This window comes from Anopheles merus, chromosome 2L (genome assembly GCF_017562075.2).
Source record: "Anopheles merus strain MAF chromosome 2L, AmerM5.1, whole genome shotgun sequence".
Classification (NCBI taxonomy): domain Eukaryota; kingdom Metazoa; phylum Arthropoda; class Insecta; order Diptera; family Culicidae; genus Anopheles; species Anopheles merus.
This window is the reverse complement of record NC_054083.1, coordinates 14,683,868-14,706,392: the sequence shown is the minus strand read 5'-3', so window position 1 is coordinate 14,706,392 and position 22,525 is coordinate 14,683,868. Positions and strand designations below refer to the sequence as shown.

The following is a 22,525-nucleotide window of genomic DNA, read 5'->3' as shown; positions in this document are numbered from 1 at the left end:
CCAGCATACGCAGCGCCTTATATTGTTATATCACGTGATGTGTGAAAAATATTATGACTGAAATCGAAGCTTGCTCCGTTACTAGCTCTTTTAATGGCACTTTACTTTCACTATCCGATCTGCAGTTTCATCAGTGTTATGATATAAGGTGAGCACTAGAGAGTAAACCCTCCCTTCATTTGTCGAGACCTCTGGTGGTAGGGTTCAGAGAGGCCCAAATAATCCAATCAACCAATGATGTTGAGGTCGGCTCGCACCGTCACGAAGGCAACGGCCACCGAAGAAACTCATTATACGAGCTTACCTAATGCCCCAACGGTTTGAAAATCGTTGCCGACTGGCCGCCAATTTTGCAGACGAGTTACTTGAAGATCCGCACGGATAAACGCGTTCGATGCAAAACGTTTCGTTTTTGGTTTTCGCTGTCGCTTGCATAACCGCTGGAGAGGCTTGTCTTCTATCTTGACTTTCTGTGGTCAGCACGAGAAAAAGAGGTTGATGAACGATTGAACGAACCATTGAGCGTAGAAACGAAACGCACCTGAGAAAGGTGCCGAAAGATGCCGCATCGAATAGGGAGGATGACGGGACTTGGGCGATTTTTATAGTACCGGGTGCCTTTCGGATCGTTGTCCCTAGTTTTAGCAATACTTCGCGCCCGTCAACCGGTATCCCCAGCAGTTTGATGGCTGCTTTGATGGTATAGGGACGTGTCACTGCTGTTGCCTGAAGACAGAGGGTCACTGAACCATACTGGACGGGCGTAAAAGTGAGAAATAATCGCATAATTTATTACCCACCGCCACCTTTAGGGCTGCTGTAACTAAAATAATCAGCATCAACCGCTACCTTCGCGTCATGGCAAAAGCCAACCAACCGTCCAACGGGTACCCTCGTGCCAGATGTTTCCCTAGGCTAAGGCATTAAAAGACCCACGAAACACTACCATTGCGCAGACCTTTCGCAAGAGACGGTAATGTCCGGAGCCCGTGGGTCACCCCGGTAACGAGCCGTCAGGATAACATCCACCCACGCGTGCTAGCGGTGAACATATCGCCCACGGGGTACGAAAAAACACAAAAACCGGTCCCCGGCACCGGAGCTGCACGAGCCTCTGCCCAGTGCCAAATATCACAGGCACACCGGGTCGGTCGCTGCATCCGGTACGTGGAAGCCCTGGGTGGTGACGCTGCTTTATCGTAAACTTGACAGTGAAACTGTGCACACTGTTGCCCTCCGAGAGAGGTGGAGCGTACCGAACCGGAAACCTGTTTGCTCCGTTTTTTTTTTCGTTCCTGTAAAAGCCCCTGTGCCCTAACACTCCGCTTGACCGTGAGAGGTGTATGATTACGTGAGCTTTGAACCCGTTTGGAGCTTGGGGATACAGATAGAGGGAGAGAAAGAGAAAAAGAGAGTAAGAGAAAGAGCAACTAAAACCGGCCCTGGTGCAAAATACGTACACAGTTCGCACGGCAGGACTTTTCGTGGGTGGCTTTAGATTAAATGTCACGCTTTCGATGAGATAATTCCAGCACAAGGTAATTGACGAGAGGGTAGGTTCGATTACATTGTGGTAGAAACCGGAAGGGGATGATCGTTGGATTTGAATCATATTAGAGAGCAACATTGTAGCATGACAGTTCTAGAAGGTTTTGTTTTGCACATTCATGAATTCACTTCCACAACAATTTCAATTCTAAGGCATCAATTAAAAACACAATTTTTGTGCCTTCATCGCAATAGTCAGTGCTCTCGCTTCCATTAACTATCTTGCAAAATAAAACTAACACATCATTCGTTTGTCCCCAATTGGAGCGCGACCGTTGGTTGGTAACCGCATACACAAAAATATACACCGTACGTTAAGCCATTAGGCGCAGATTAGCTCCAACAGCACCCGACTTTTACCACTCCACAACGCTCGTATACCAATTGGTCTGCCGCAGAGTCTCAATCATCCATTCCTTGCAGCCCCCCGGGAGCCGATTATTACATTTATAAAATCATCATGATTAATTCGATTAATGGACGCCTGTGATGATTCCCATCAGCTTTACCGACGTTGCTGTAGGAGCCGGCGATGGTGGTGGCATCCGTCGTGTCGTTTCATCAGAGCGGGAAAGATGGCGGGCAATACCTACGAAAGACGGCAAAACCATCCCCGACTGTCGCTAGCAATGACAATTGGCGATCCGACATTGCCGCCGTCGCCGAGGTTTCGTGGATGAGAAAAACAGCTGACCGGCATATGGTGGACATATCGATGGAGCGATGGCCGCTGCGCGTTACGTAAGCGATCGGCAACAGTGCACACCACCACCACCACCACGAATGCCACGACGACAGCGTGCTGCTAATAGAGAGAGATAGAGCGGCGAGCGATACACTGTCGCTGTTCCATGCTCGCTAGAAACAGATGCAACAGATGTATGGCCGCACTGGAAGACGACACACCGTAAGCAGCGGCTCCGTTTGTGTGATGGAGAAGTTATAAAACAGGAACCTTATATTCCAGTACAGCGAGAAAATATCCCGATCTTTGCACGTCCGTGGGCTTTCAGTATGAATGAGTTGTTTCTTTTTCGAAGAATTAAATATCACAACGATGCAGATTGATTACGAAGTGAGTGAAGTTTGCCGTTATGTTAGAAATAGAAATGCGATCTTAAACCAAATTACTTCACGCTACGTGTTCAATACTCATGCAAATCTCACTACCATTTAAGCACGCACGTACCAACAAACCTCGAACGCTGACCATTATTACTCAAGCAGCAAAACTTTTCTAATACACTCCATTCAGAATCGGCATGAGGCAAACTAATGCAATAACAGCATGACGATCATCATCACCGGCCATTCATGTGTAGCGCGCGGCGAGCGCCCGCCCTGCTCCTACTGGAGCTAAAGAGCGTGGCTTTTGTGCAATCGTGAACACATTGCTGTAGGAAAGCACGCGGAGAAACGGAGAGCCCGTTACCCGCGCGATGATGTGTGAATTTTATGCGCGTTTAGTTGAATCGCACGTGGCAATTGGCGACGCGACCGAGTAGTTAATGGCTAAAACATCACACATACACACACACAGTTACAGAGAGAAACGAAGGAGGAGGTGGGGAACGGTCATGGAAGGGTCGGACATACGGTTTGTGGTGGATAATCAAGCATGTCAACATGCTTCCATGCGATTGAGCATAAACTCACCACTCCCCCCCCCCCTCCAAACACTGTACACAATACGGCTGATATTGCCATAGCGTGGACTTGCTGCAGCCTCTGTCGCATTCTTCGTCGTCGTCGTCGCCGCTGTCGTGTCGCAGCCGCTCTTACGCTTTACGATCGCTTTCATCAACCCAACACTTTTCGACACTGCTTCTCCTATCCCCCACGTTTATCCCGTGCACTCCAGCAACCAGCTGCCCATGATGGGAGACGGCTTTTGTAAAGCACTGTGGACCATCATCATCATCGTGGGGAATGCTTTTTCGACCCGAATGGATTAAGAGCAAGCGCGCGCGTAGACGGGCGCCGAGGAAAATATGAAACTGGTTGGATTTTCACCGCACCGTCACCGTGGCACGGGCAGTAGCAGCCGCCACCGTTGCATAACTGCACCGATGGTGCACGCTAATGCACCACAAAATACAGCAGCAACGGCACGCGTTCCGATGAATGGCCGGCGGATCTGGTGCATTCACCCGCCGTCCGAAGGCCTACTGACCCAAACAATAAATGCACACGCCGATTGTCCGACTTTGCCCGAGTTTCTTTCTCGCCGGCGCTCTGCAAAAGCCTCTGCGATGCGATCTTGCGGTGCGATTACTGCGAATTAACGTACCATTTCGCACAAATATTTTTGCTGTTTTCGTTCTTCTTTTCGTCCCTCTTCTCCTACGATATGAGAAGCTGGTCGAATAGTGTTCGGGCAGCCGGGACGAGGTCCGCTTCTGATGGCCGAAGAAAACCGAACGCCACACGCCAGGACATGCTGGAAATTCAATGAGTATAAACACAAGTACAAGAAGGAAAAAAACTAACGTGGCAGTGCAGCTAGACCTAGCAAAAGACATGTTTTGCCAGCAACGAGCCAGTTGCCACACGGTGCACAATTTTCAATTAAGATAATAAGCGCGCCCCAATTAGTGCGGCTCGCAATCTCTCGCCGGGGCAAGTAAATTGCACACCTACCGAGAGGGACGCAACGCACACCGCCGTGCGCGCGCTAGGTCAGATGGACGCTGTTGTGGTCGAACTTACGTTCCGGGCAGGAGGCGTGGAGGTGGCGGGCACTGCATGGTGTAATGCGCCATTTTTCAAGGCGAAAATCGATCGGCACGTTGAACTCGCTTTTAGCTATTTCACTTTTCCCTGTTTGGTTCGCTCGGTGCACGCTTGCGACGCCTTACGGACGCTGCCCAAAACAAAAAGCAAAATTTGTGTTGTGTGGTGACACAAGCTACTTTCAAGCCATATTATGGTGCCGAGAACTAGCAAGGTTTCGACTAAATCTGATTTTTTGTTTGTTCAAATTCTCATTCGGACGGCCAGGCCAGTTATATTTTGATTGAAACGATACTTCCAACATCAGAGTATCAAATTAAACATGAAATAATAGCAAACTTGAACTAAGTTTATATTATTGTGTTTATGAAATATAGGAACTGGAACAAAGCTAAATTTCTACTCAATTTCTAATGCAAAACGTAATTCCAAACTTTCAGTTTCCTTCCTCATGAACTAGCGTGCGTTCGTTTCATTGTCCTTTCCCTCTTCTCCCTTGTTGTGCCCTTTCGGCCTTTGAACATTGTGTGGTGTACTTGTCTGTGTATGTGTGTGGCCCACATATTTCTTCATGTAATTACGTAGCAAAAGAGGTTCTACATTTCGGCTGATTTTTGCTTCGTGCCGCACAAAACACCTCTCTCAGCCATGGAAAAGCGCGCAATCGTACACCTTTGAAAGTAAACCATTTAAAAAAACAGCGAGCTTCTTGCATCGAAAGTAAGACCGCTGCTTGCATTGGCGCAGTACGGAATCGTGCTGGAAATGTTTTTTTTTTCTTTCTTCTCCTTCTTCTTCATTTGCCGCCCCTCTAATAACCTAAAAGGCAGCAAAAGCAAAAGCGAAACAGTGTTTTCGCTCGATTTCCAACGCCGGTACAAAATGCGATTTCCACACTTTCGCAACTGAACAAAGGCGCCAACAAAGCCAACGCGCGCCTCCAGCCCAATTTTTTGTGCCGATCGATGCATGGGGCTAATAAAAATAGCGTTTGATGGGGCAGAGGGATGTATACTGATAGGTGAGGATAGACATGAGGAAATGAGGTGGTCAGTTTTTTGTTGTTGCTGCGGTGGTGTTAATTCATCACAACACCCCCAAAAACACATTCAATCGAGCGTACTAAAATCGCTTGTGCAATGAGCAAAACCACGAACGGGTCAGGCCGAATGAAATTGCCAAATTTATGTTTTTAAATTGGTTTTTATACAGTTCGTGCATGGCTGCGTGTTTGTGTGTTCTCTTCAAGCTGACCAAAGCAACACAAAACGAAACAAAAAAACACGGTCAGTTATTTAAAAGCACCCAAAAATAGTGACACAGTCAATAGGGGAGTGTGTTTATTGGAATGGTGGCAATTGATGATGACAAAGGCGCATATCACACAGGCATATTCACTATTTGAGTCGAAACAAAGTCTACCACTGCAAAAGATAGGGAGAGAGAGTTGGAGGAGGATTGAACCCGCAAATCGGTCAAAGGCCGGTGTGCCTCGTTCAATTATTTCGGACAGTTTGATCTCTAGAGGGCGAGGAAATTACGGGCGCCATTCGATTGCCGTTTACGCCAAAGTAACCAAACACCCTCCTCCAAAGACTCCATATACACACACATGCAATGAAGCAGAACAACACACGAGCGGAACGTGCGGAATTTCCCAAGCGATTGATTTCAGAGCTATTTGATTTTATTATTTATTGATAGTTGTTTTTTTTACTATCTGTCATGTATGCTACAAACATAAATTGAGAAATGAATTGTGGCACCTGCACAACGGAAAAAAGAAACACCCACAACAACCCAAAAATAATGTACATTACATTGCAATGTTGCTGTTGACAAACAATGGCACGAAGGTAACCAACTTTTTCCCATTTTTGTTAACAGTTGTGCCAGGCCAGTGCACATCGAACTGAGTATAAACAATCGTCATTTGGATAAGTGGATACAAAGGTTGAACGTGTCAAATTTGAACACAATGTTACTGGCTGGTTAACAGAGGGAAAGTTAGTTAAATGTCACGAAGAAGTACTCGATTTAAACTAGCAAATATGTTGGGCTTCTAACACAGGATAACAAATTCCAATAGATGTTAAGGAATTGCTCAAGTGCGAACATCCCCCAAATAAGTTAGTTTGATCGCTTCACTTCTCAAAACATATCACCAAAACAAACAAATAATGTTATTACTACAAAATATTCTGTTTTGTATGTAAATAATGCATAAAAATGACTTTAATTAAATAAAAAAAAATAAAGCAAATATGCTGTACGCCCTTATGCCTAACAGTGAGGCGCACCAAACTATAACAAGCCAACGAACTCTAAGCATGTTAAAGCAAACCAAAAAACAAAAATGATAAGCATGAATGGAGACGCCAAGTTGTTGTTCTAATCCGATTCTAAACGCACGAGGCGCAGGCACGTGATTGTCGCCCAGATTACGCCTGCCAGCAGGCATCAAGCGGAATGTGTTCCTGGAACCAGTATGTAGGTTTGCCTGTCTTTGTTTACTGTTCGTAACGAACTGCCACCGATGAAGGGAATAAATTTGCGTACATTGAAAACATAAGCTGTGTTTTAGGATGGGGCGCGCAATAATTGGCCCCCTTTCCACTGCCACCACCAACATCGTAAGGAGGCTAACACTTTGCCGCTGTGCTTCCCCGAAGCCGGCCGAAGAAAATACACCATGGGCTCGAAAAGTGATCGTAAGAAATTCCTTTCCGCTAGAGCGTACGTGTCCCCGGCAGCAGAACTGGATAACCTTCATGTCTTCCGATCGTGATCGTCGTGCCCCACTGTCTTAACACCTTCTGGAGCTCACCGTGGTAAGGGGAGCCGAGAAGTGTTCAATCTTTTCATTCATTTGAGCACCTTCCTACACCGCTAATCCACGTTTTGCCCGGCCCCTTCCCTGCCCAGTTTTGATGAGGAGTTACAAATCTTTAGCAATCACAGACTTTAGTGAGGCTTCTAGCCAACGGCAGCCTATGGCCCTTTACATGGTCGGCCGGAGCCGTAGTTACACGTGAGGAAGAACCACTGTTGGCATGCAATGTAGTGAATGGTTCTCACCTGTGCTGCGCAAAAGAATGTTTTCCCTTTCCCCTCCGCTGTAGCCAAACGCAACTTAACCATAGCGTGAAACCTTGAACACAGTGGAATGACGCTGACAGCACATTAGATGAATCTCATGTTGCTCGGCTTCCATGGGACAGCTATTTATGGCAAATTGTTCCGCACGAAGTGACACCGTCTGTAGCCATGTTAAGGCGGAACGGGTAAATCACAGCTATGGTTCGAAACCATCCGCTCATAAACCCTTCTTGACGGTTTGACAGCGCATAAAAAAGGCCCCAACTTATTCCTCTGCTTTAATCTACACCTTCAAGCAACTCTACTAGCTCAATACAAATTAAAATGTAACATAAAATGCATCATCCATCTGGGGACACTCTCTCCAATCAAGAATGTCCTTGAATTATCACATCTTCGTCTCCCACTCCTTCTATTTTCTTCCTATCCCCATCAACTGGAAAAATTTACTGCTCGATAAAAGTGTTCAATGATCTCATCGGTCTACCGATATTGCTTCAATGCACTCCAACTACCAGCACCAAACAGCGCCAAACTCATCCTCTTCCGTACGGTCACCCACCCTATGGCCTATTACACAATATCAGCAAACCGGAAGGCCTCTCCTTCATTCTCCACCCCGGCTATTGCGTTCCCTCGCTCACTTGCTGATGGATGGCTCATGTCACCAATTATTGGTAGTTAATTGATAGAAAGAAAAAGCGCACAAAAACAACAAACCAACCAGCGAAATAAGGAACAAGGCTCTCGATGATTGATAATTTTGTGTGATGGTGCCCGCGCTGTTATCGGTATTGCGTTGTCCGTTCCCTATCATCCTGCCCACTTGGAAGATGCGTGCCTTCCCCCCCAAAGCGAAGTTGATTTCGCCACCAGTTTTCTCCCATTCGTAACTATCATCAGCAGACGAAAAAAAAATAACAAACATATGTCTCTATTGAAACATAGTATATTTGTTTTTTACGGGTATTTTTTCCATCACCCTCTATTTCCTGATGCTGTTTGTATGCAGATAGGGTACCCAAAATGTCTCGAAAATAAAGTTACAAAACTAACAAAAAAGTGCGCTGTGTGTCGTACTGTTTACTCGGCAAGGTAAGGAGTAATGGTAAAACAGTCAACACAAGCGCCGGAGTATCTCCATTCAGGCATCGCAAGACAAAAACACCTTTCCGAGTGTTTTCCGTGGCTGTCGGTTCCTTCTTGCTCCGAACTACGTCAAAGCTGTTTTTATTATCGACAAGTCATTATCAATAGCAAGTGTGGGACGCCTCGGTGTGGGCTGGTGATAATTAATGAACGATGCTCGTTGTTGCAATTGCTACATCGCCACTAATTTCACTCCTTGTTTTAGCCCTGGGTGAAAGTTGCACAAACTTTTCATTACATACAAACTTCAATTCTTCTCAATGAACCTCGATGCCTCTTTCTTGTGTTTCGGTGCGGGCGAGGGATAATGTTCTGGTGCAGAACCGGTAATATCAATTAAAAGAATTAATTCTCTTAGGTGAAGTTCTTTTATCCATTACTTGAAAAATATAAGACAACAGATCAACGAACAGTTTTGCAATGGCGTGTAACTTTATCGCATAGTACTGCAACTCACAAAAATTGGCATCAAAATCGGGTATGCGGCTGAAATTTTCTTTTGTCAATGGTTAACAGTGCAAAATGTGATTACTATTCCAATTATTTTAATCCGTAATTTGTTCCACGTTGAAGAAAAATACACACAATCAACACCCACAGTCCCTTCTGGTAATCAATTAGACATTCTGAATTTTAATGACCATTATTTTCATTGCTTCAACAATAGGTAAATATTGCTATAGATTCTCCAAAACGGAACCATTTATCAATCGCAGATTTATGCACACACACTAGGCAACCACTCCCAATCATCTCTTTGTGCCCCATAACAATTCAGCGTTAGGACTTGACATTTGGTGTGCCGTCGTCCTGTGCACCGAAGCATTAGAAGAGTTTTGAAAGGCAAGGCGCTGCGTAGCTTTCAAACTCAATTATCATGAAATCCTCGCTCCAAGGTTACGCAAAGGTCAACGTATGATAAAAGGTGGGCCAGTCCAGTCCCTCATAAGGAAACACACACACATGTGTAAGTCTTTTGGTTGGTTTCTTTAAAATGCCACACATCTCGAGCAAACCCTCATTAGTGCGCTTTCGGGTAGATCTTCTATTGTAATGAGATTTCACCGACGAACAAATTGCTCTCAATGTCGTCAAATGAAATTGAAACCTCGCCACAGAATTGGATCCCTGCACGGTGCACTGTGCTCGGTGTGTACGCGTTAAGATTACACGTGTGAAAACAAGAGCTGCAGGAAGACGCGGCATATGCGCAGAGGTGCCGTGGTGTTTGAACAGTTGCGCCTCTGTTTGACGTTCGTCGAGTGGCATAGTGTCTTTATTTTTCCAAGAAAATGTTCTTTGCACGTTCTTCACGTGCAGCTTATGGGGTTTTAGTTCAAAATTCAGTACCACCGATCGAAAGAGTTGACCTGTCGGGGCTGTTTTGTGTATCGCTCCGCGCCCAATGTGTTTGTATATAAAAGAACTTGTTTTTGCTTTATTTCCATTTTTTTCTTCGATTTCCTTCCAATTGTGATTTGTTGCTAAGCTGAGCAAATATAATACACATGCGTATATCGGTGTGCTACCATGGTTCACTTCCACGTACCGGCAGGGACGATGATTTGTAATGTAAATGACTTGTTTACAATATACGCGTCTTCCCTTTTGCGCGTGCATTGATTGAATGTTTTGCGCACGATTGTGCAAACGAACCCTGAAATGATTTCGCCATAGGACGTGTTTGAAAGAGAACTCAAAGAAGACACAAAAAATGAAAAACAAAACATTATGCTCTCAATACGATTACCTTTAATGTTGGGCTGCCTTTGAAGGAGTTGCGCCATCGGGACGAACGCGCAGAACGACGCGTTTGAAGATCAAGCGTCCCTACCGTAGGACGTGTGATTGGTAAAATATGCCACCGGCACGTTGTTAACGTGCTCAAAAGCGTCGGAAATGTTGTGCAGTCCCACAGCAACGGGACCCTTGTGATTAGCGGCTTTAAAGAATGTGACATAACTTTGCGTATGAGCCAAATTCAATGAGGTGAACCTACGACCTCGCAGCTTGTAGTTGAAATTCTAGGGTCCTTCATGGTATAGTCTTCCAATCAGACAACGTGTCTGCTGGGCTAGACCAGATGTGGATGTTATGTCAAGTAAAAAATAATCCATGTACTAAAAATAGAAATAAGTATGACTCAACCACAACAACATCAACATCAACATCAGCCGCTGTACAATGATTGCTGAACTTTCGTTACAATGATTGTTAAACCATCTTACACTGATTCAATCTTTACATAGGTCAACATATTCCAACGGCGAATGTATCGATCGTCCTACACAGTAACAGTATATTCGCCTCTTGTGTGTTTATGCTTCCATAAACAGCGTCAACGTATCTCCAATCTACGCAGCAGGAATGATATAAATGACAATCTGAAAGTGTGTTGATTTAACCACTGTGTTTATTCTCCTTCATTCAAGGAAGCCTAACGACTTCAAAGCCCAAATATTGGAAAGCAATTTTTAATTGACGGCTACATCATCATCATCATCATCCCTACTTCCCACATTTTGCGTCCCAAAGCACCCAACAACCAATTGTCACTCGGCAACAAACCAACCTGCCGTCAGGATAAATAACCCCAGCTTCTAGGAGAAGGAAGCTCTCCTTGTCCCGTCCTCTAACCGCACGAAATGTCAAGGTCGTCGGGAAGAAAACAAAACCCAACCAAACCACAAATTGGAGGCGAGCTTGATCGTCGGTTAACCGGCGCGCGTTGGAGGTCGGTCGTCAGTATCAGCTTTCCCGTTGAAGCTACCCCTTCAATCGTGACACACCGACGCCCCACCGAATCTTGTTTTAAGCGTGGGAAGGGAGGGAATTCCGATACGCCTATTGCACAATATGCTCATCATGTGTGTATATATTTGTGTGTGTGTGTGTGCTTGCATGATGCCGCGCACAACTCACAGGCCCCGTCAACCCCACATTTGGCGGTGTGATTTCGTCAGGTGCAAAAGTGAAAGTAGTCAAGCGGCCTTCGTCGGTTGTCCAAGTCTTGATACAACACCTTCTTACCCGTCGTCTTCTCCCCAAGCGCTTCACTGCACCAACCCAAACCTCCATTCATAATCTGCATTCCATTTGAACCAGTTTCAGCGATCTGGCAAACAGCTGTTTCCAAACAAAAGTTAAAGGATTAAAATTGGATGGTCGGTAATGATAATCCTCTAATGATAATCGTTCAAAATATTCAACTTTTGAAATATTTTCAACTGTTCAAAAGTGCAGTTTGATAGCTTATAGAAATAGAAGAAAAAACATTTCTTTACCACTTTTGATGATGCCGCAGTTTCGAGTACCTTACAGTTGCAGTAAGTTTTTGTGAAATGCAATTTAAAGTCAATCCTTACCTGTAAAGAAATAGAAAAGTGTGAGAAAAACATAATTAATAAAATGGAGTCATATTTTGTTTGACACAGCACAAACACTAAAAAATGCCTAAGCTGATTACATCGAGTTGATCGATTACGTAAAATCCTCCAAAAGTCTCTGAACTCAAAATTATTAATACACGATTTAACGCGTTCCATATGTTACAGCGTTTTTTTTTAATGTTTTCTTTCGATTGCACGCGTAATGATTGTTTTATAGCCTTTTGCCACCAGTCACTATCGATTAGCTGTTCTGAGAAGGCGCTAAAAGCAAACAACACTAGCCAGCATCGTCTTCTTAGTCAACATTAAAAAAACCCGCACGAACTAAGGGGGGGGGGACACAGAGAGCACAAACACAAACCCCACACATATTTCCACACCTCTTTGGCAGTCGATCCAACGCGTCTCAGCATGTTATTTTCAGAACATAATAAACACACACTCGGACAATCGGAACCGATGCGGCAATGAGAATGATTCACAGCGCCACTGCACTATAGGCTGCTGGAAATGCGCCCAATTCTCGTACCATATGGTACGGTGTGCGGCACGAATTAACAGTGTGCTTCCGCGTGTATTAGCGTTTTCCGTGTGCGCTCACACACTGCGGCCGTCTGTCCGTTGAGTTTTCACTTTCACGTTTCCGAAGACGCAATATTTCCGCGTTGCCTCTTGCCGTGGCAATACACCGTGAGGCAATGCACAGAGAGATAGAGAGTGTAACGCAACGCAGCAAGCGCTGTGTGTCCTTCTCGGTCCTTATTTTTCACTGCAGCGTGCGGCCGTTGGGGTGATTTTTCCTTGACCGCCCACGCACTTTGGTATGCCGAAAGAGCCGAAGGAGAAAGAGAGAGAGAAAGAGAAAATGCGAGACTTACACGCCTAACCATGCACGTGAGAAACGTGGCAGAGAATCTGATGAGATCTTCTAGCACAACAGATAGATCACTCCCCGCGCTCACTCTCGAAATTGCTAGAAATGGCTACTCGTGGCGTTGCAGTGCCCTACGGGATAGAAATTTCCCGATCGCTTATCCACTCCCATCCACTGGGCACTCATTGTGTGAACAACCTACCGAAGATTTTCGTCGGAAAATGAGTGGCTACCTCTCATGTGTGAGTGTCTGTTGCCGAATACGAGGGCGAAACTTTGAAGTGGGAGCACACGTTCGCTCTTGGCAACATTTCGGGAGCGTACATTTGTGCAGTAGGAATCCATATTTTGTAAAATGTACATATTTGCTATATTAACCTGTTGTGAAAATTTTGTGCATTGTAAACGTTAGATTGTTTCCTAAGGCATGAGAGTGATTGTTACAGTTTAAAAAAACATAAATTGCTTAAAATGACCTTCAAACAGACCCTTTTTGCCTTCCCTGCAAACACCATACCATTTCCTATTTTGAAAAAAGTAAAAAACCTCCGTCAGTGACCGTAAAAAAGCTCACCCCGTAAATTTCCCACCACACGGCAGCGCAGCAGCAATTAACCAAACACAGGATCGTAAAAAGGAATCATGCCGACTCTTGCCGAGTTTTATCCGGACGCCCATATAACGACTCCACCGCATGCAAAGGGGCCGTTAGCACCCGACAAAGTACACATTAGACGCCCCGACTATTCCAGCAGCGTTCAGATTACATTATTGACCTGCATTGAGACTTCGTACTCGCTGCGTCTGGACACGCTGGAGCCCACTGGAGCACGATGGAGCAACGGTGTAAGCAACAAGTGTAATTTTGCACGTTCGGAAAATATCGATGGCGCCGACGTCGCGGGCTGGGTTGCGTGAAAATCGGGCACCATTTCGTGGGGAGGGGTGGGCTAACGGAGGGTTTAGCTGCATGAAAATGTAAAGATACCGCGATTATTTCCGCGCTTGGTGTACCCACAGCCAGAAGGAACACTCTTTTACGGAAATAAAGCTAAAAAATGTTCCCACCTAGAATGCAGGGAAGCCATGCTCCAGTAAGTGTTGGGCGCCCACGTGACTGACCTCGGTAAGGATTTCCGTTCTCACGGAACCATCAACAAGGAAAAATACCAAAACCGTGTTCTGTCTTGTGAATGTTACGCATTCACCAGTACATCACCCTCAGCCCTTGTGGCTGCGCTGACACGCAGTACAGCAAAACTGTCAAACGGTTATGCCGATTCTCCCCTTGCAACTTTCCGTATTAAGCCATCAAAAAGCTAATGGTGGGCCGCTTTTCCGATACTGTCACGTCAGGCCAGCGGTGCCACATAAATCCGTACGCCACCCAAGTGCTCCTACAATCTGGACGGCCATGCGAATGTAGCGGGAGACACAACGGACGAGCGTAACACACGTTCTCATCCGTCTCACACTATTGATCGACGCAGTCGCCCAACCGCACACCCGCTGCCGCCAGCCAGCCGGTCGGTCGGTCGGTTGGTCGGTCGGGTCTGTTGGTGTGACTGGAGCCGAGTCCTACGCGGCTCGCGTCGGTCGGGAAAAACCTTTTACCCATTTTCCCATTGCTGTGCCTTCTAGTGTTTGGCCGTTGCGCGGCCTACCCTAGAGAGTACGGTCGACTGAGACGGTAGATGGTTCGTGTAGTTGTGCTGTGGTGACCCAGCGCTCGTTGTGCATGTGTGCATGGGCGTATATGTGTGTATGTGTACATGTGCATGGGCGCCAATTTAATTATAAATGTCTGGTGTCACATATGGAGCAAAAATGGGCAGACGATAAAAAAATCGCACTCAGCAACTAGCCAATTGCACCACGGTAAAGAAAACATAACGAAAAACCAAAGTAAATCCGCGAAAGATTATTAAACCCTTTTTCCATGTGCAGTGATTACAATGATATAATTATAGCAACAATCAGTGGCAAAACCATGAATCAAAATTATTCTGATCTTACAGGGTTTACCGAGTCACTGCGATAATCAGCCTACTTTTTTGGTTGATTTTATTAAAAAGAGTTAAATTTCACAGGTGATTTTTCCAAGCTCCGTAGTATAAAACGCAGAGACGTGTTGAAAATAATCTATTATTTTGGTTTTGGATATAACATTGCAAACTTTAATCAAAATTGAATTACGTTTAAACCTTGTAATAATTAATACGCTCCTTCGCCTGTAACTTTCACCTCCGAAAACAAGTTTTTGAACGACTCAATATCAACAAACAACCGACACCTGATAGATTGACCATTTCTTAGCCACGCAGCCATCACTTGCGGCGACAGTTGTTGCAAGACAAAAGAGCGTGAGCCAGAGTAAAAGAGGAGACACCGGGCTAAATGCATCATCACAGCAGCCCTGGCCGTTTCAAGGATCATCCCCTTCTGCTCCACTGCACATTGGCAAAGATACCAAACCGAGACGAGCACGAGAAAAAGAGAGAGAGAGTGTGAGATTTAGTCGCGTGAAGGATGACGCTTGGTCAACGATTTTTGTTGTTAGCAACAGTGGCTAGAGTTTGCCGCAATCAATAGATGCGAGTTTGCTGTATTGTTTTCAGTATGTGTGAGTGTTTGTGTGCGCGTGTGTATGTTTTTTTAAATGGGGGTTTAATGCTGCACGAAAAAGAGGAAAGTTATCATAAAACCGTAGTCACCTTCCTTACCGTGTAGCTCCCATCCATTCTTGGGATAGGTTTGCTTTACGAACCGCAACAACAAAAAACCTATGCACCGGCCATGGTTTGGTTGTAGCAGGTTAATAGGAAGAGCTTTAAATTCAGTGGTTGACATCGGATTGGGAAGGGAACAGGCCGCGTGTATATGGACGGCAGTCTTCTTTTGCACGACGACGACGACGGCGGCGACGTTTTCGGGATAAAAATAGAAGCCGTGCATATTTTTGTACACCGATGTCGTTTCCGACCCGGTGTGCGACAAAAGCAGTGTGCTAGCGACGCGCCGATTTCTGCCACGTTCGCCAGCCTCTACCGCCACGATCGGACGCCAACGCAGCGCGGGAGAACCGCAGTAGGGGAACTAACGCGCGACTGCAGCAGTGGCGCGATCAGCACATCATGTATTGATTACGCCGGCGAATGTAATTGTAGTACATCGCCGCTGCAGTTTTTTGTTTCCTTTCCCATCCCGCGCAGCCACTCTAGCGCAAGGTAAATCAACGTGATATGGCGCGCGTATGCACACAACACAGGAGAAATAGCGAAAGCAAACAAACAAAAAGCAACACCACGCATGACAACTTCAACGTCGAATTCCTTTCCTAGTTGGCAAGGGTATACCGTATGATGCATACTGATCACTACCCCGGGCTTAGGACGGTCGGCTATCATCACCTACGCGCATGGTTATTTGCTCAATGTCTGTGTCTGCAAGCTGTGCTGGTGTTGTAGTGTGATGAGAACGGAAGCGTATGGTACACGGTAAAGTACCCGCTCATGGTAAATCCCTTACGGAACGATTAGAAGGGCGAGTGACAGCAGCTTTAAAGTTTTTCGTTCATGAGATTGTGTATGACAAACTTTTCAAATTTCCAAATCTTAACGAACATCAAACTTTTTGACAGTTCCCAAAGCTGCTGCACCGCGTCATGAAGGCACAAAAAAAAGTTTTCCACATAGTCGTGCATCGAACATATTTGTGGACGGTTAAAATTAACAGCCTGTATGTAAAGCACGTAAACATGCTACACTGTCTCTCTTTTACATGCTACACTGTGTGGTGTTCGGAATCTGGCTGTAGAACAGCAGTTAGCTTGTTGGAGGGGTTTTTTTTTATTTTTCATTGGTTGTCTACCAAATTTTCAATTGCATCTCTTCCCCTTGATGTACACCATCACACACTCACACACACACATCACAAACACAACGACAGAGATTATTTTCGGCCCCCAACGAACGGAACTGACCGTCCCTGGTTGCCTGCAATGCCACGTATACAGGACGTACGGAAAGGTAAACAAATACCGGCCGGTTTTCACTTATCCCCCCCCCCCCCCTCTCACTTCCCACACACACACACACACACACACACACACACACACACACACACCACACACACACACACACACACACACACACACACACACACACACACACACACACAACACACACACACACACACCACACACCACACACACACCACACACACACACACACACACACACACACACACCACACCACACACACACACACACACACACACACACACACACACACACACACACCACACACACACACACACACACACACACACACACACACACACTCACTCACACACACTCACACACACACACACACACACACACTCACACACACACACACACAGAGTTTCTCATTCATGAAGAGGTGGTGTGTACGAAAAGAGAAAAGGGTACACAAGCGACAAGCTGTCGCCGACAAGTTACGATAGCGGGCGGCACCAAATCGAACCGGTGGTAAAAGAGCGAGTTTTCCTTTTTAGGGCATCAATGACACATCAAACACATTCTTTGATGGGGGAGATTCTTTCTGAAAGGGTTTAAAGGCATTGCGAAATGTTTGAAAGGATAAAAACATGTTTGTCATTAAAATCGTTTGCGTTCTTTAGAGATAAACGATTATATAACATTACATCACTATTTGATTGGTTAATATATTCATTGTATCGGCAACATTATGCTCTTAATGATGTTGAACATGATCATGATATCGTTGAATTTAAATTATCCTCCTTTCAACGTAAAGTGATACACAAAAAATTGTATCAAGTGTGGAAATAACAAAATTACGACAATGTTGTAAAAAAAAACATTAAAAGGGCTAGTTATAGTTGTTTCGATTACAACATTAACACAAAAATCTGGTCAAAAATATTAGACTGACATCAACTAAAGCGAAATACTTAACAGTGTTCCCAAATCTTCCACTGGTTGAACTATATTCAATTGCAAGCCTTATGAAGTTTATGATTGCTTTTAACGAGTATTATAAATATCAGTCTGCGATATTTTTGATAGTTACAATGCCTTTAAGGAACAGGTAAATTAGTTGAAGAATATATTTTCGTTAATTTGGTACATAATTTAATCCTCAATGAATGTTGACGTTCTATATTCATTGTATATTCAGTAGTGCTGCACGTCCCTATTAGTTAGCCGAGCCTATCTTCTGCATGCTGCCAGCACTAATAAAGAAAAGTGCAAACTCCGCGCAAAAGCACACACCCAAACAATCTTTCGGCCGATGCAAATCTGTGTATGCAATTAGTTGTTCGAGATTAATCACACCAATCACCAAACAAGCGATCGCAAATGCCAGATTTACACTCAGGACCTAGAGGCCCAGTAAGCGGGTCTACCTCCGGTGGGCGAAGGTTAACGTCCCCTCGAGCACTATCAACAGTGCGCCCCCCTTCGACCGGTAGCACTAATTTATCAATGTTCTTTCTCTCTTTGTGGCGTACCCTTGGCGGCTTATCAGCGGTACCGAAAACAAGATCGCCCCCCGTGCTTGAGCTCGATCGAATGTGCTGCACTATGGAGTTGGATGGAAAATACCCGCGCCTTGCCAGCCACCTAGTCCTCAAGAAAGCGAGGGAGCAAACAACCATTCATTCAGCAGAAAGCACCTACGCCCAGAAAAGGCCAAGGGCCTCCTCGGCAACGCGTCTGCACCCTGTGACACAAAGCAAAAAAGGCGTTACAATCCCATCGCGCATTTGCCTTATCAGACGCTCTAATCGGGATTACGCGGGCAGGAAAATACAGCCACACACAGATACATACTCCAACAAGTGTTTAACATTCGCGAATTCGCTGTAAGTCGCGGTCATAAACCATGAAAGCAAAGGAAGATAGCACGGCGCGGGGCTCTCCCCTTTATTTGTTTCTTTGGTTGTTATTGTTTTCGTTTTTTTTTACTTAACATTCTCCACCCCGCGTATGGATTTGGTAAGCAAGCTGATAAGGCCCCCCTAACGCGAAATGCGATCACCCCGCACTATCGGACGATGTTGGTGGATGGACGGACGATGAAGGTGGCTTCATTCCATACAGTGCGCTTTAGGCATCACGCACGCACGCGCGCACACACACTTACATACAGGCTCTCTCACACCGAGAGAGATTTCGGTTATCGAACCGTTTGTTTTCGGTTATGTTAATGTTGCGGTCAGGTGGTGCTGTCTTGGCACGACCGTTTGCTGATAACGCGGCCTGATGTTGCTTTAGACTGCTGCTAATCAGCAGTTGCTGTTGAAGTATCTCTACTCAAAGTCAAGGCTCGCATCGCTTACTGTTGGTTTGTTGCCCTGTGAGAGGAGCAAGCACTGTGAAGCAAACAACCTTCAAAAAAATGGGTCACATTAGATGGAAACTTGCAGTGTCATTTGATAGTGGAGCTCTCTGTGGCTACTGGCATACGGCAGTAAGCGCGACAACTAAAATTTTGTCATTTATTTATGTCTTTATAGTCATCCTCATTGTTTTGGCGTGTTTTGTACTCCACGGTGCGTAAGAGAAGGCAGAGCAAGCTGTGTTGGCGCTAGTAGCTTATTACAGCATTAAACATTGCATTAAGTCATCTATAAGGAAGACTTGCGTCATGTAGACCCTCAGACAATTGCCAAATCATTCACTATGCAAATTATTTGCACATACCATCGCATTATGGCATTGTACAATCTGCAAACAGCAGTAACAACAAAACCAACCAATTGTTAGCTTGCTTTGGAATTCTTACTCCAGCCAGAGCCAACCCGCAACTGATCGTCCATAACGATTGATCGTGTAATGCGCGTGTGGTGTGGTATTGAACCGCGGCACCGCTACAATTACTTTCACTTGCCATTGCATCGCGTGAAAGCATCGTGCATCATTGTCCACAGTGGCCCTCTCTCTCCCACAAACGCATACGAATGTGTTAATTGCTGTCGTTCAATGATGACGCGTTCAAGTGCTGGACCAATCTAATGAACCCAGCAGACCCCACTATCCTCCCTCATTCATACTCCCTTTCAAACGCTGTTAGCTCGAAAACTGTTACCATCGATTGAAATATTTGCATTTAACAGCGCAAAGAAACACACATTTGGCTCGCCCCCCCATCATGGCATACCGTTTTTTTAGCGATTCCGGGCACATGTTTGTCATTTTTTGGAACGGAATAGCGGATAGTTTCACTTTCCGTCGATCAGGGGCAAAGTGCTGGCGCTAGAGGACGGAGCGTCTTCGACCAGGACACATACAAACACACTTTGGAGTTTCCAATGGTGCAATGGTGGCGTCGCTGCCGGCATGCAGCACTGCCAAGAAGCATTGAATATGCTGGTGTACGGTGCTGTGAGTAAGCAAGCAACAAATACAACACACTAAAATAGTGAACAACAAAAAACATCAACCCCACCCACATTCCAATCGGCGCAGCTATGCATGCACAACGAGGCAGCAGTGCTCTAACACGGCTCTATGGGGAGTTTTTCTTGCATAATTTTGCCACCAACCGTTAATGGGCATGGACAGTGTGCGGTGTGGCGTGGGGCTCCATGTATGCATTTTTCTGTTGCTTCACCTTCTTATTCTTTTTCTGCTTCTTCTGTTTGATCAACCCCGCGGCACCGCCTTGCTACTACTGCGACATACAATAGCAGCAGCATGAGCTTGAAATGGTGGTTTACTTTCATTACCATCATTCAAGGTTTTGAGCGTGTGTGTTGAAGACGCCGCTTCGTGCATTTGATCGAAGAGCAACTAATTTCCAAATGAAGGGGGAGTGGAATGGAGAGGTCGTCTGCAGTAACAAAGTGTGCATTTATTGTTTTGTTCAGTTGCTAGTGTGGTGAACAAAAATCGGTTTTAATATATCGTCACGAAAGCCGTGAGCACGACGTAAAGGATGAAGCATGCACAGCAATTAAAATGATATTCGCGACAGTATTGTTGTTTTTTTTTATTTCCATTCTAATGTAGCAACGAAAAAAAACTTCCCTTACATTTATTTGGTTTTACTTATTGAGTGCACTAACAATGTGAGGGAAATCCCATCACTTTAAAATCAGCGAAACACACACACACGCGTGATCCTGCATGTTTCCGATAAACAACCAGGCGCGCTTGGAACACGTGTTGTGGGTCACATTTCACACTTGCAATGTGTCCAGTGTGAGTGTGTGTGTGTGGGGGAGTGTTATCATCCCTTTTCATTCCCCCTGACTATGTTTTTTCCGAAGCTGAAAATGCAACGGCAGAACAATAAAACAAAGCGATAAAAATGCACCGGAGACGACTCCAGAACAAAAAAATATCAAAAACACACTCAACGCTGAATCGTCAAAGCCCAGCTCAACCCTTCCGCACCTCTCCACAATCCATCGATTGAAGATTAATTAATGCTCGCCCACCCAGATCTACTCGGGAATGCTTTTTCCCAGGCACACGCCAAACGTTTTCCCCCTCACCAGCCGCCACCCATAAAGCGTGGGAGATCATTCAACTATCGATCAATCTCTGACCGGAGCCGCTGAATCACATGCAAACACCATTTTACCACATACAGACACACACACACGTGCGATAGCAATCTCTGATTGAAATAAGAGTTCAACCATACACACGATAACGCTAAAGTTACACACACAAACCAGAACCATGCACACATGTAGCGCACAATCCAATCAACGCAACGTAAAATAACTCGTGGATTGAGTGGATTGAGGCAGCAGCAGCAGTAGCAGCTGATGGCGAATAAAACACCATTTGCAAATATGGCCACTGGGAGGGAGGAGGGACCTCATGTTAATTAACGACAATCATCGACTACGACTACTGCCAGTGAAACAAATCTCCACCGCGCTCTTCTTCTTCCTGCACCCGTCTTGACGTTCTTCCACATATCGCAGGCATGCAAATAATGCGAACGCACTCACAAGCGCTGTGTCTCTGTGTATGAGTGTGTGTGCACGAATAAGATCAAGGTCATACCGTGCAGCAGAGAGGCGTACTCCAAAACTGTTTACCCATTACATAATCAGGGACGAACTATCACGCTGTACGTAATGGGAGGGGGAGGGGATTAACACTATTTCATTTGTTCAGCTCCCGGGGAAAAGAAAATTACGGTTGCGATTGGATGCAAGCTTTGTACAAGTTCGGTAGAAGCAAGGTAGAAACAGGGAATGTTCAACACCAACAATCCACCACACCACATCATTGAAAAGCCTTGGCGCCATCTTGTAGCACTCGCGGACCGTTTGCATCCTCGTCCCAGACAAAAGCAGGTGCACTAAAGTGCAGACTACCTGTTACCCCCGCTCTCCTTTCTCTTCAACCCATTCTCATTCTACTCTTCATGCTCTCTTTATCATTCACCATAGTTCACGTGCAAAAGGGCGACCGTCTTACTGCGTGACACCTGTAACACATTCGGTAGCCGATACTACACCCGTTGCCATTTTTAGCGGAAGTCATCAGAGCGTAATGTAACGTTACAAGGGGGCAAGGCTGTTATTACACCAATGCCAATGCAATCAGTGACCATCACAGAGCAGAGAGAAATAGAGAGAGCGGGAGAGATCACCAAAGCCAGGCTGCGTGTCTCGTTCGCTCATGCGTATTTCTTTGTCATTATTTAACCTTACCTAACGCTTCCTTTCCGTCGCTCGTTAAACCGACCAAAAGCAACAA

The 22,525-nt window shown here is 45.5% G+C and overlaps 1 protein-coding gene across 3 annotated transcripts in view; it reads right to left on the bottom strand.

Moving 5' to 3' along the window:
• The window catches only part of LOC121591691 (terminal nucleotidyltransferase 5C), a 45,776-nt gene that overhangs the window by 19,781 nt on the left and 3,470 nt on the right, over window positions 1–22,525 (bottom strand). The window contains exons 1-2 of one of the 3 annotated variants that reach the window (XM_041912488.1): window positions 12,797–12,823; window positions 11,814–11,894 (exon numbers count right to left, since the gene is read on the bottom strand). The exons of 1 other annotated variant lie outside the window; for it this stretch is intronic. In XM_041912488.1, coding sequence (XP_041768422.1) covers window positions 11,814–11,894; window positions 12,797–12,808 — 93 coding nt within the window. In that variant the 5' untranslated portion in view covers window positions 12,809–12,823. Of the gene's footprint in view, window positions 1–11,813; window positions 11,895–12,298; window positions 12,625–12,796; window positions 12,824–22,525 lie in introns of those variants that run through there. One more of the 3 variants, XM_041912491.1, reaches the window with a different exon arrangement.